Source organism: Hypanus sabinus, chromosome 13, assembly GCF_030144855.1.
Source record: "Hypanus sabinus isolate sHypSab1 chromosome 13, sHypSab1.hap1, whole genome shotgun sequence".
Lineage (NCBI taxonomy): Eukaryota > Metazoa > Chordata > Chondrichthyes > Myliobatiformes > Dasyatidae > Hypanus > Hypanus sabinus.
The window spans coordinates 5,659,927-5,673,048 of record NC_082718.1 but is presented as its reverse complement, the minus strand read 5'-3'; the positions used below and the strand labels follow the sequence as shown (position 1 = coordinate 5,673,048).

At 41.9% G+C, this 13,122-nt stretch overlaps 1 protein-coding gene across 7 annotated transcripts in view; it reads right to left on the bottom strand.

Annotated features, from left to right (window-relative positions):
- Positions 1–13,122, bottom strand: part of ahcyl2b (adenosylhomocysteinase like 2b) — a 108,564-nt gene that overhangs the window by 33,405 nt on the left and 62,037 nt on the right. For all 7 annotated transcript variants that reach the window (XM_059987021.1, XM_059987024.1, XM_059987022.1 and 4 more), the window contains 3 exons: positions 12,778–12,921; positions 6,481–6,581; positions 4,226–4,328 (listed from right to left, as the gene is read on the bottom strand). In XM_059987021.1, the coding sequence (XP_059843004.1) occupies positions 4,226–4,328; positions 6,481–6,581; positions 12,778–12,921 (348 nt within the window). The remainder of the gene's footprint in view (positions 1–4,225; positions 4,329–6,480; positions 6,582–12,777; positions 12,922–13,122) is intronic.

The following is a 13,122-nucleotide window of genomic DNA, read 5'->3' as shown; positions in this document are numbered from 1 at the left end:
CTCTTACCCAAGGGGCCTCACGTGACAAGATTGCTAACTAACCCTTCCTCATTGCTTAATACCCAATCTAGAATGGCCTGCTCTCCAGTCGGTTCCTCGACATGTTGGTTCAGAAAACCATCCCGCATACATTCCAAGAAATCCTCTTCCTCAGCACCCTTACCAATTTGGTTCATCCAATCTATAGGTAGATTGAAGTCACCCATTATAACTACTGTTCCTTTATTGCATGCATTTCTAATTTCCTGTTTAATGCCATTCCCAACCTCACTACTACTGTTAGGTAGCCTGTACACAACTCCCACCAACATTTTCTGCCCCTTAGTGTTATGCAGCTCTACCCATAATCAATTCCACATCCTTCATACTAATGTCCTTCCTTTCTATTGTGTTAATTTCCTCTCTAACCAGCAATGCTACCCCACCTCCTTTTCTTTCCTGTCTATCCCTCCTGAATATTGATTATCCCTGGATGTTGAGCTCCCATCCTTGGTCACCCTGGAGCCATGTCTCTGTGATCCCAACTGTATCATATTCATTAATAACTATCTGCACATTCAATTCATCCACCTTGTTATGAATGCTCCTCGCATTGACACACAAAGCCTTCAGGCTTGTTTTTACAACACTCCGAGCCCTTATACAATTATGTTGAAAAGTGGCTCTTTTTGCTTTTTGCCCTGGATTTGCCTGCCTGCCACTTTTACTTTTCACCTTACTACTTTTTGCTTCTACCCTCATTTTACACCCCTCTGTCTCTCTGCACTTGTTCCCATCCTCCTGCCACATTAGCTTAAAGCCTCCTGAACAGCAGTAGCAAACGCTCCCCCTACAACATTGGTTCTGGTCCAGCCCAGGTGCAGACCGTCCTGTTTATACCGGTCCCACCTCCCCCAGAGCTGGTTCCAATGCCCCAGAAATTTGAATCCCTCCCCCTTGCACCATTTTTCAAGCCACGTATTCAACTGAAATATTCTATTTCTATTCTGACTAGCACGTGGCACTGGTAGTAATCCAGAGATTATTACCTTTGTGGTCCTACTTTTTAGTTTTATCTCCTAACTCCCTAAATTCACCTTGAAGGACCTCATCCCGTTTTTTACCTATATCATTGGTACCTATGTGCACCACGACCACTGGCTGTTCACCCTCCCATTCCAGAATGTCCTGCAGCCGCTCAGAGACATCCTTGACCCTTGCACCAGGGAAGCAACATACCATCCTGGAGTCTCATTTGTGGCCGCAGAAATGCCTATCTATTCCTCTTACAATTGAATCCCCTATCACTATAGCTCTCCCACTCCTTTTCCTTCCCTCCTGTGCCGCAGAGCCACCCGTGGTGCAATGAACTCGGCTGCTGCTGCCTTCCCCTGATGAGACATCTCCCCCAACAGTATCCAAAACAGTATATCTGTTTAGGAGGGAGATGACCTCAGGGGACTCCTGCACTACCTGCCAACTGCTACACTGTCTAATGGCCACCCCTTACTTTCTGCCTGTGTAGCCTTTACCTGCGGTGTGGCCAACTCACTGAACGTGCTATTGACGACTTTCTCAGCATCGCAGATGCTCCAGTATGAATCACCTCACTTGAAGTGAAGCTCTTCCTCAGCCCCTTCTCGTCGAAGCCTCTTCTCGTCAAAGCCTCAAATCTCCACTGCTACACTGGCTGGCTCACTCATTGGCCACTTTGCTTGAGGTAACCCTCTATTTATTTGTTTGAACTTTTCAAACTGCTTGGTCACCTGACCTCGATTGCCCAATCAGCCGCTTTCTGCTGAGTCTGAGCTATTCAAATCTTGATTGTCTAATCAACGGCTTTCTGCTGAGCTATTCAAATCTTGATTGACTTGACTGCACAGTCCAACTGCCAAAATCTCTCGAGTCAAAGCCTCAAATCTCCACTCCTTCACTGGCCACTTTGTACCAATGACATAGGTACGAAAAGGGAGATCATAAAAAGACAGATTTATAGGGAGTTGGGTAGAAAACTGAAAAGCAGGATCTCTAGGGTAGTAATCCCTGGATTGAAGCCTGTGTCACATGCCAGTGAGGATGATGTGTACTATGATCATTTGGCAGATGAATTTGTGACGAAGAATTGGTGTAATTCATTGCCCAGGCTAGTTCATTGGGTATATTTAAGGTAGAGGTTGATAGGTTCTTGATTAATCAGGGTTACAGAAAGAAGGCCAGAATGTCATGTTTACCTTCAGATTAAGTTATTTTGCTTACCATGTACATAAATACTTTTATTCTGTTTAGACTTTGTTAGTAACTGTACTAGACAAATATCGGGAGGAAATAGTAGCAAGGACAAAGGTAAATCGAGCCACATTAGCCTTCTCAATATTTTTACATAAACAGCCCAATAGTTTTTGATATGCATGGGTAATATGGACACTGAAATTGCATTCTAGATCTACTGCTTAATTGACAAACAAAATAGCATCGTGGCTAGTGCAATGCTATTATAGTTCAGGGCATCAGAATTCAGAGTTTAATTCTTACATCAGCTGTGATAAGTTTGTAGATTCTTCCCCGTGACTGTATAGGATTCCTCCAAGTACTCTCTCCCATTTTCTCCCACAGTCCAAAGACGGATTGGTTGGGAGGTTAATCAATCCCATGATTAGGCGAAGCGAGGGAGAAATAGGTGGGTTGCTGGCAGGTGTGGCTCCTTGGGCCAGAAGGACCTGTTCCGTGCTGTCTCTCTAAATATTTCTAAATAGGCTTCTTGTATTGACCGTTGTTGCAATTACATGCCAGTTATGAAGTTAACATGAGACTTAAAGCAAGCTGTCTGAAGTGATGCAAAGAACCTGTTTTGGTAAGATTTAAACTACATATATATTAATTATGGATGAATTACCTACTCAAGACTCTTTGAAGGAAGTACCCATTGTTAAATACTCCAAGAGAACTGCACAGGCAAGGAGTAACTATTACATTTTTTTCTTCCAACGTAGACTTGTGATTTCAGGTTTTAATTGTTATTCAATACCTAAAATCCTTAGTCTTTATTTTAAACACTTTTCAATCCAATCTGTTTTTTGTCCTTCAATATAATCTTCAATGCTTAGAACAAAGAGCTGTCGAGCAGAAGAACAGGCCCTTCAGCCTATAATGTTGTGTTGAACTAAGATAGCAATTAAAAGCCTAACTAAACTACTCTGCCTACCCAAGGCCCATATCCCACCAGTCTCTGCACATTCTTGTGCCTATCTAAGAGCTTCTTAAATAGCTCTATCATATTTGCCTCAACTACCAACCCAGGCAGCACATTCCAGGGACCCAGTATTGTGAATTTTTTAAAAAGAGAGAAATTGCCCCATGGATATTTTGAACTTTCCCCCATCCAACCTGGATGAGTGAAATGCCAGCGACTGAAGGCAAGGTATCCAAATTGAGTGGCAACCAACTGACTATACTGAAATTCACTTTGAGGTATGCGATCTTCAAAATACACTGCAGCCTCTTTCCAAGACCTCCTTGACAGCACTTGCCAATCTACTTCTACCAGAGGCATAGGAGCAGATGGAATTCCTGCCATCTGCAAACTCAATTATCCCTTCATTGTAACTGGCTCTCAGTCTCAGTGCTCCCTACCCAACGAATAGTCACTCCCCAGATTATAGTGGATCAAGATATCTTCATCAATTAATGAAAGACAACGAATAAATGGGCTCAGTACCAGTGACAGAGGTTGAATTCCTGCTACTATGTAAGAAGCTTGTATGTTCTCCCCGTGAACATGTGAGTTTCCTCCGGTGCGCTGCTTTCCTCCCAAAGTACAAAGACTTATCAGTTGGTAGGCTTATTGGTCATTGTAAATTGTACCATGATTAAATTGGGGATTGGTGGGTGGCATAGCTCGAAGGGCCTACTCAGTGCTGTATCTCAATGATTAACAAGAAGTTTAAACATTTAAAAAAAAATAAAAAGACCTCATAAGCCATAGTGCAAAAACTTGGTAAGAATAATGAGGCAAGGCCATCAAACTGATAACAAAAGTTGGTCCTTCACTCCTAAAATTTACTAGGAACATTAGCATATGGGACTATTTATTTACTTTATTTTAAAAAGTTCATTAAGTATTTGTAGAACAACACTGAGGGACACAAGACACTGGCAGACTTAGAAAAAAGGGGAGAGACAAAACACAATGATAAAAGGTACTGTGAAGAATGGAGAAAATGAACCCTATTGGTGAAATTTCCATTACCATTCTCAGCCAGAGCAGCAGCCACTTCATTCTGGGTAGAATAAATGTTACAGGCAGCCCACCTGCACTGTGCTCCAAGAGCAGCAAGCGTCTCCATCAGCACCTGCGCCACAAACAAACAAAAGGCCGTATTTGAAGTTTACATTATTGCTTTCTTTAAATTACTCTATATGACTGCACTGTCTGTTTCTACCTTCTGTAGTACCTTGCTTTATTCAGGAGAAAACTTATATTTATTATCCCAGAATTAGGGTAGAAACAGACACTGCATATATTTTATATCAACTGAAGCACACCCATTTAAACAATTAAAATTGCAAATTTTTGTTCATTTAAGGACTATTTGAACTTTCCTGATAAAAGTAATCTGTTGAGATCCTGGGTAAAATAGGCTGCTGCAAAATTCTAATTTCATTCCAGCAGGATTAACAGACAAGATATGCAATAAAACATGCAGAAGAGTTTTAATTTGTTGTCAGCACTCTCTGCTAATGGTCTCTAGCACCAAAGAATCAGGGTGGGTCACTCCTCCACCTTCAACAGCCATCATGAAATGAGAAGAGAAACTTTCAGTATGAATAATCAGTTAATGTGAGAGAAGTCACACTTTGGTGGAACTTAAGAACAAAAGGCATTGAGCGTAACCGTGTAATTATTACATTTTGTGCACAGAACAGTACAGCACAGGAACAGCCTTTTCAGCTCACAATGCTGTGCTGAAACAATTACATTAGTAATCAAATGGTTAACTAAATTAATCCCTTCTGCCTACACAATGTCCATATCCTTCCATTTTTTTCATATTCATGTGCCTATCCAAGCTATCTACCTCTATCCCAGGCAGCACATTTCATGCATCCACCACTCACTGTGTTAAAAAAAATTACCCCTCACACCTCCTTTGAAAATACCCCCTCTCACCTTAAATGCATGCCCTCTGATATTAGATATTTCAACCCTGGGAAAAGGTACCGTCTTGTCTACTTTACCTATGCATCTCATAAGCTTATAAACCACTATCAGTTCCTTCCTGCAATGGGGCAGCCAGAACTGTCTGCATTACTCCAGATGCAACGTAACTAGAGTTTTATAAAGCTGCAACACAACTTCATGACTTTTGAACTCAGTGCCTCAACTAGTAAAGCCAAACATGCCATTTGCCTTCACTGTGTAGCCACTTTCAGGAAACGATGGACTTTAAGATCGCTCCATTCATAAACACTGTTAAGGGTCTTGCCCTTAAAGATGCACTCTTCACATTTGATCTACATTTATATTTTCCCTAGTAGTGAGACTTGGGAAAAATAGTACAAATTTAAATACAAAGAATAAAAATTCTAATCCTGTATGAAATATAGGGATGTGCAGAATTTGACAACGTACAGCTCAAAAGTGCCATCTGCAGGAGAGGGCATATCAGAGCCTCTTCCTCAGCACACACTGAAGCCACAGAAACTGTTTTGGGAATAGTTACAAATGTAAAACTACACCAGTGACATCATGAATACACATATACAAGGTAAAAAGGACGATAATCATTCCATATAATAGAGAGGTGCTGGAGTTGAATGTAGAAGAACAAGTTATTGACAGCTCCTCACCCCTAGACGACCTAGGAGCCTTTCTCCAGCTTTTTTTTTGGCTGTACATAAACAAATATCACTATAGGAAACATCCAAGGGAGTAAAGAAGCAAAAACTAAAATAAAAAGTTCTTAGTGTCTAAAACTAAATTTAGAAGCAGCTGGGAAATCATTTATGGCTCACCAGCAAAGAGCATCAGAACAGAAAGAAGTCTTATCTCTGGCTCAAGGACAGAACACTGTAGATCTCTAGCAAAAGGTCCTTAATTCCATGAGCAAACTTCTTTAGCTTTCTGTGCCAATGTTCATTTTACACAAAGTTTTACAGAAAGAATTTTCATGCTTAGGAGAATGGACTAAATTAGATCTAGAGTTCTGCACAGTGTATCAAAATCAGGTTTATTATCACTGACAGTATGTCATGAAATTTGTTGTCAGCAGTACAGTGCAAGACTAAAGTTACAATAATAAATAGTGCAAAAGAGAAATAGTTAAGTAATGTTCATAGGATCATGAAATATTCAGAAATCTGATGGCGGAGGAGGAAGAAGCTGTTCCTAAAACGAGCGTTTTCAGTCTCCTGTCTGGAGGGCATGTTCTGGATGGCAAGTTAACAGACTCGCCATGCAGACTCCTGATTTTAATAATCAGCGTTCTAAAGCTGGACACTCACCGCAGTCTGGGCTGTAATGTGAGTACAGCCAACTATCTTTGCTCCAGCCAATGGCTTTTCCCCCTGTGCTCGTTTCCGTAGTGCCATAAGTGCTGGCATCTCTGCACCAGAATAAGAACAAACACATGATGAGTGATGAACTTTATTGATTCCTCTGGCTCGCAATTAAAGTACACTGGAACTCCAATTTGTTCCATTTTAATCCACAGACAAAAGAATAACACAAGATTGAAAGACACAGTTATATCACACAGGGATAATATTTAGCTAACATTAAATACTGGGACTATTTGGATTACTGGTTAAAACTAAACTTGATAAGGCTTAACACCAAAGCCACCCTAACTTCTCCTATGCAGTACTCATAGAAAAGTACAGCAGAGAAGCTGGCCCTTCAGTCCGTCTAGTTTGTGCCAACCCATTTAAACTGCCTGGTCCCATTGACCTGCATCCGGACCACAGCCCTCCAGACCCTTGCTGTGCAAACTTATCTTAAATGTTGAAATTGAGCTCGCATGCTCACTTGCACTGGCAGCTCAATCCACAATCTCACCATTCTACAACTGAAGTTTCCCTCATGTTCCCCTTAAACTTGTTAGCTTTCACCCTTAATCTCTGGTTGTAATCCCACCCTAACACAGTGGAAAAAGTCTGCTAGCATTTACCCTATCTATACCCCTCATAATCTTGTATACTTCTATCAAATCTCCCCTCAATATTCTATGCTCAAAGGAATAAGGTCCTAACCTATTCGATCTTTCCTTATAACTCAGGTCCACCAGTCCCCGCAAGATTCTTGTAAATTCCCTCTGTTCGCTTTCAACTTTATTTACATCTTTCCTGTAGCTAGGTGACCAATACTGCACACAATATTCCAAATTAGGTCTCACCAATGTCTTATCCAACTTCAACATAACATCCTGTACTCCTGTACTCAATAGTTTGATTTATGAAGGCCAATGTGCCAAATGCTTTCTTTAAAGCCCTATCTACCTGTGCTGCCACTTTCCATGAATTATGGACCTGTATTCCCAGATCCCTTTGTTCTACCACACTCCTCAGTGTGCTTCTATTCATTGTAGTAGGACCAGACTGGGTTGTGCTTACAAAATGCAACCGTGTACTTGCTGTATTAAATTCCAGCTGCCATTTTTCCAGCTTGTCTAGATCCCACTGCAAGCTTTGCTGTCCACTACACCCCCAATCTCTGTGTTATTTGCAAACTTGCTGAAACAGTTAACCACATGGTCATCTATATCAACGATCTGGATGATAAACAATGGACCCAGCACCAACCTCTACAGCACTACACTAGTCACAGGCCTCCAGTCAGACAGGCAACTATCTACTACCACTCTCTGGCTTCTCCCACAAAGTTGATGGTGCCTTGCCTTCATCAACTTTTCTGGTAACTTTCTTGAAAAACTATGCAAAATTAGTTAGACACGACCTACCTAAAAACGTACAAACCCATGCTGACTATTCCTAATCAGTCCACGTCTATCCAAATACTCATATATCCAGTACCTTAGAGTACCTTCCAATAACCTCCTACCTCTGATGTCAGGCTCACAGGACTAAAATTTCCTTGTTTATTTTTTGAACCTTCCTTGAACAGCAGAACAACATTTAGCATCCTCTTATCCTCTGGCACCTCACCTGTCATTAAGGATGATTTAAATATTCCTGCTAGGGCTCTGCAATTTCTGCATATCTCCCGCAGGATCCAAGGGAACACCTTATCAGACCCTTATTTGCCTCAAGACAGCACACACCTCCTCCTCTGTAATTTGTATAGGGTCCATGATCTCACTTCTATAGACTCAGTGTCCATTTAAGCAAAAAATCCATTTAAGATCTCCCTCAAACAACAGAACATTCGCACATGCTGGAAATCCAGGCAACACACCCTGCCAAAGGGTCTCAGACCAATACATCGACTGTACTTTTTTTCCGTAGATGCTGCCTGTCTGCTGAGTTCCTCCAGCATTTTGTGTGTGTTGCTTAAGATCTCCCTCATCTCTTTTGGCTCCACACAGTTCACCATTCTGATCTTCCAGAGAACCAATTTTGTTCGTTGCAATCCTTTTGCTCTTAACATATCTGTAAAACCCCTTAGGATCAAATTCTCCTTCACCTTGTCTGCTAGAGCAATCTCATGGCTTCTATTAGCCTTCCTGATTTCCTTCTCGAGTCTTTTCTTGCATTTCTTCTTTTCCAGAAGTACATTATTTGTTCCTCCCTGCCTCTACCTGCTATGCACCACCATTTTCCCCCCCTTAACCAAGGCCATATCTCTTGAAAACCAAGGTTCCCTAAACCTGTTATCTTTACCTTTTTATTCTGATTGGCATATACAAGCTTCGTACTCTCAAAGTTCACTTTTGAAGGCCTTCCATTTACCAAGTACACCTTTGCCATGAAAAAAGCCTGCCTCAATCTATACTTACCAGATGATTTCTGATACCATCAAAATTTGCCTTTCTCCAATTTAGAATGAACATGCAGACCAGACCAATCACTATGGTCACTGCCCTGTTTCATTCCCCAATATTGCACACTCTCACGATGGGACTTCTATGCACTGAATACATTTGACAAACTCTATCCCATCTAGTCCATTTACAGTATGGGAGCCCCAGTCAATACATGGAAAGTTAAAATCACATAGTATAACCAACTTTCATTTCTTGCAACAGTCTGCGATTCCTCTACAAGCTCGTTACTCTAAATCCTGCAGACTGTTGGGTGGTCTGTAATATAGCCCCATTAATCTGGTCATGTCTTTCTTAATTCTTCAGTTCTTCCTATAAAGCCTCACCTGAAGAGTTCTCCAGTCCTCCCTGACTGAGTACTGCTGTGACACTTTCCCTGCCTGGTAAAGTTACCCCTGTCCCTTCAATCCTTCTCTCGGTGCCACATCTCAAACAACAGAACCCCAGAAAATTAAGATGCTGGCCCCCACCCCTCCTGCAACCAAATCTCACTAACAGCCACAATATATTTGCATGTGTTGATCCATGCCCTGAGCTCACCTGCTTTTCCTATGATCCTTTTTGCTTTGAAATACATGCAGTTCAGAACATTAGTTGCACAATGCTCAACCTTTTGATTCCTGACTTTGTCTGATGTCTTAACACCATTTGTCTCCACAACCTCTCCACTATTTATTCTGGTGCTCTCATTCCCATCCGCTTGCCTGTAAGTCTAGTTTAAACCAACCCCCACCCATCATGCGGTAGTGGCAAAGCTTCATGCTAAAATATTAGTCCCCCTCCATTTCAGGTGCAAACTGTCTCTTCTATACAGGTCCCACCTTCCCTGGAAGAGAGCCCAATACAGATGTCCCCCACTTTACACCACTTCATTTTTATGAAAGACCTACATTAGTACCTACATTAGTAATCCAAAGAGGATTTTCGCTTTTACGAAAAAAGGTTCCTGCTTTAAACTTGTGTTTACCCCGAGAAAGTCTACTATGACCATGAAGCCTTGCACGGGCAGGTGTGTGCACGTGCCTGTACGTGCCGATTGTTTCCTACAAATCGGTTTTGGCTAAATCTTCCTGATTCTGTTAAGTGAAATTACACTGTACATAGAACATAGAATAGTACAGCACATTACAGGCCCTTCGACCCACAATATTGTGCCGACCCTCAAACCCTGCCTCCCATATAACCCCCCCACCTTAAATACCTCTATATACCTGTCTAGTAGTCTCTTAAAATTCACTAGTGTATCTGCCTCCACCACTGACTCAGGCAGTGCATTCCACACACCAACCACTCTCTGAGTGAGAAACCTTCCTCTAATATCCCCCTTGAACTTCCCATCCCTTACCTTAAAGCCATGACCTCTTGTACTGAGCAGTGGTGCCCTGGGGAAGAGGTGCTGGCTGTCCACTCTATCTATTCGTCTTAATATCTTGTACACCTCTATCATGTCTCCTCTCATCCTCCTTCTCTCCAAAGAGTAAAGCCCTAGCTCCCTTAATCTCTGATCATAATGCATACTCTCTAAACCAGACAGCATCCTGGTAAATCTCCTCTGTACCCTTTCCAATGCTTCCACATCCTTCCTATAGTGAGGTGACCAGAACAGGACACAGTACTCCAAGTGTGGCCTAACTAAAGTTTTATAGAGCTGCATCATTACATCGCATCTCTTAAACTCTATCCCTCGACTTATGAAAGCTAACACCCCATAAGCTTTCTTAACTACCCTATCTACCTGTGATGCAACTTTCAGGGATCTGCAGACATGTACCCCCAGATCCCTCTGCTCTTCCACAATGCCAAATACCCTGCCATTTACTTTGTACTCTGCCTTGGAGTTTGTCCTTCCAAAGTGTACCACCTCACACTTCTCTGGGTTGAACTCCATCTGTCACTTCTCAGCCCACTTCTGCATTGTGTTGATCATATCATTCCTGCTTTTACTATATGTTAGTGTTATTCTAGGTTTTATGTGCTATGATTTGGTAGGTTATCTTTTGGTCCTGGGAACACTCAAAAATTTTTCCCATATAAATTAATGGTAATTGCTTCTTCACTTTACGCCATTTTGGCTTACGAAAGGTTTCAAAGGAATGCTCTACTTTCAGATACCTGTCTAGTAGTCTCTTAAACTTCACTAGTGTATCTGCCTCCACCACTGACTCAGGCAAAATCCAAAAATCTAACGCCCTTCCTCTGACACCAACTCCTTAGCCATGTGTTAAACTGTATAATCTTCCTATTTCTGGCGTCATTAGCACATGGCATAGTAGCAACCCTGAGATCCTAACTCTCTAGGTTCTTCTTTTTAACTTAGCGCCCAACTCTCTGAACTCCTAAACCAGAACCTCGTCACTCTTTCTACCTACATGGACCATGACCTCTGGTTGTTCACATTCCCATTTAAGAATCCTGAGGACTTGATCCGTGATGTCCCAGACTCTAGCAACGCAAAATCTGGGAATCTTATTCTTGTCCACAGAACCTCCTTTCTGTTCCCCTAACTAATGAATCCCTATCACCACAGCTCAACACCGACCCTCCCTTCTGAGTCACAGAGTCAAATGCAGGACCAGTGACCTGACCACTGTGGCTTTCTTCTGCATGGTCATCCCCCCCATCCCGCCCCCGACCCTCCACCCTTGTCCAAAGTGGTATACTTATTATTAAGGAGCTGGCCACAGGGATAGTCTGCTCTGGTTGATTATCCCCTTTCCCCTTCCTGACTGGTTCCTGCACCTTAGATCAACTATCCCTCTATCACCCCTTCAGCCTCCCGAATGATACAGAGTTCATTAGTTTCGGCTCCAACTGCTTAACGCAGAGTGTTAGAAGCTGCAGCTGGATACACTTCTTGTAGGTGTAGTCATCAGTAATTAAACAACAGGTATTCTTGGTTTTTATTCAGAAAGTATCAAGTATATGTACCGCTAGTTTCAAAGTCAGACGTAGAAAGAAAATGATCAAGAAAAAAAAACAGATGATCATAAACTTTGTTTATCACTCAATGCCATGTTTTAGCTCAATACTACTTAGCTCCAGAAGTTGTCCAATAAATTCAGGGAACTAAAATAAAAATCAGGAAAACTCGAAGGATGATCAGAGGGAAACAACTTCATTTATCATGCTCAATTAAGCAAAACCAGTCAAGGTGATCTCATTGACCACATGCTTATTATCCGTTAATCCACTAACCTGCTACGTGACGCGATTGCTGCCCTTTCAACTTTCTCTTGAAAACATACAGCCGGAAACCCCACTACATCAGCACACCACCCATTCCAGAAGCACACTACTCTCTGGGAAAAAAACACCATCTAATATCCATCCAATCCATTGCTACATTTGCTCAGTTTAAACTCACATTCCTCTGGTCCAATCTGTTAAACTGGAACAACCTACTGTTTTCTTTTTGGCAAGAGTGTAAGCTTTGTCGAGCGGATTGCACCAAGTATTTTGCACTGAAATTCTGAGTTGGATCTGGGACGATGTAGAGATGAAGGACTGAAATGATTACTTTTTACCTTTCACATTGACTGGTGTTGTTGGCTTTATGGTGATGGTTCAGTCTGCTGAAATTGAAGCATAATTTCTGGAGACTGCTGCAAAAAGAACAGCCCAGTCTGTTTGGCTTTTAAAATACTTATTTATTATGCGGAGAGTAACATTTCAATGAAAACTTCAGACAGCTTCTGCAATTTGATGAAGCCCAGAGATTTATCGTATTTTGAGAACAGCTCAGGATGATAATTGAATAAAGACCACTGTTGATGATGACAAAATATAAGTACAAAACTCTCACCTTGTTCTGCAATTTCAATCTCCCTACGCCCAAAGTCTGCCTGTTTGATGTTCTTGATGCAGAAGTCACCAGTGCCCTTCGAATTTTTCTGTTGCTTATCACGAGGAGATGTTTCATCATCTGAGCTATCTGTATAAGATGCCGCTAGAGAACAACAATGAACAATTAGCATAACAGAGGAATACCACTCTTTTAGCTCCTGGCCTAGTCAGTGATTCTTTTCCCACAGGATCTCATTGGGACCATAGGGTCCACGCCAGTGCCTGGCACAGCAATCCTGTTTCCTACCCCACGCAATACCCTGCCTCCCAAAACATTCTTACTGACATGCCCAGCAACTCCTCT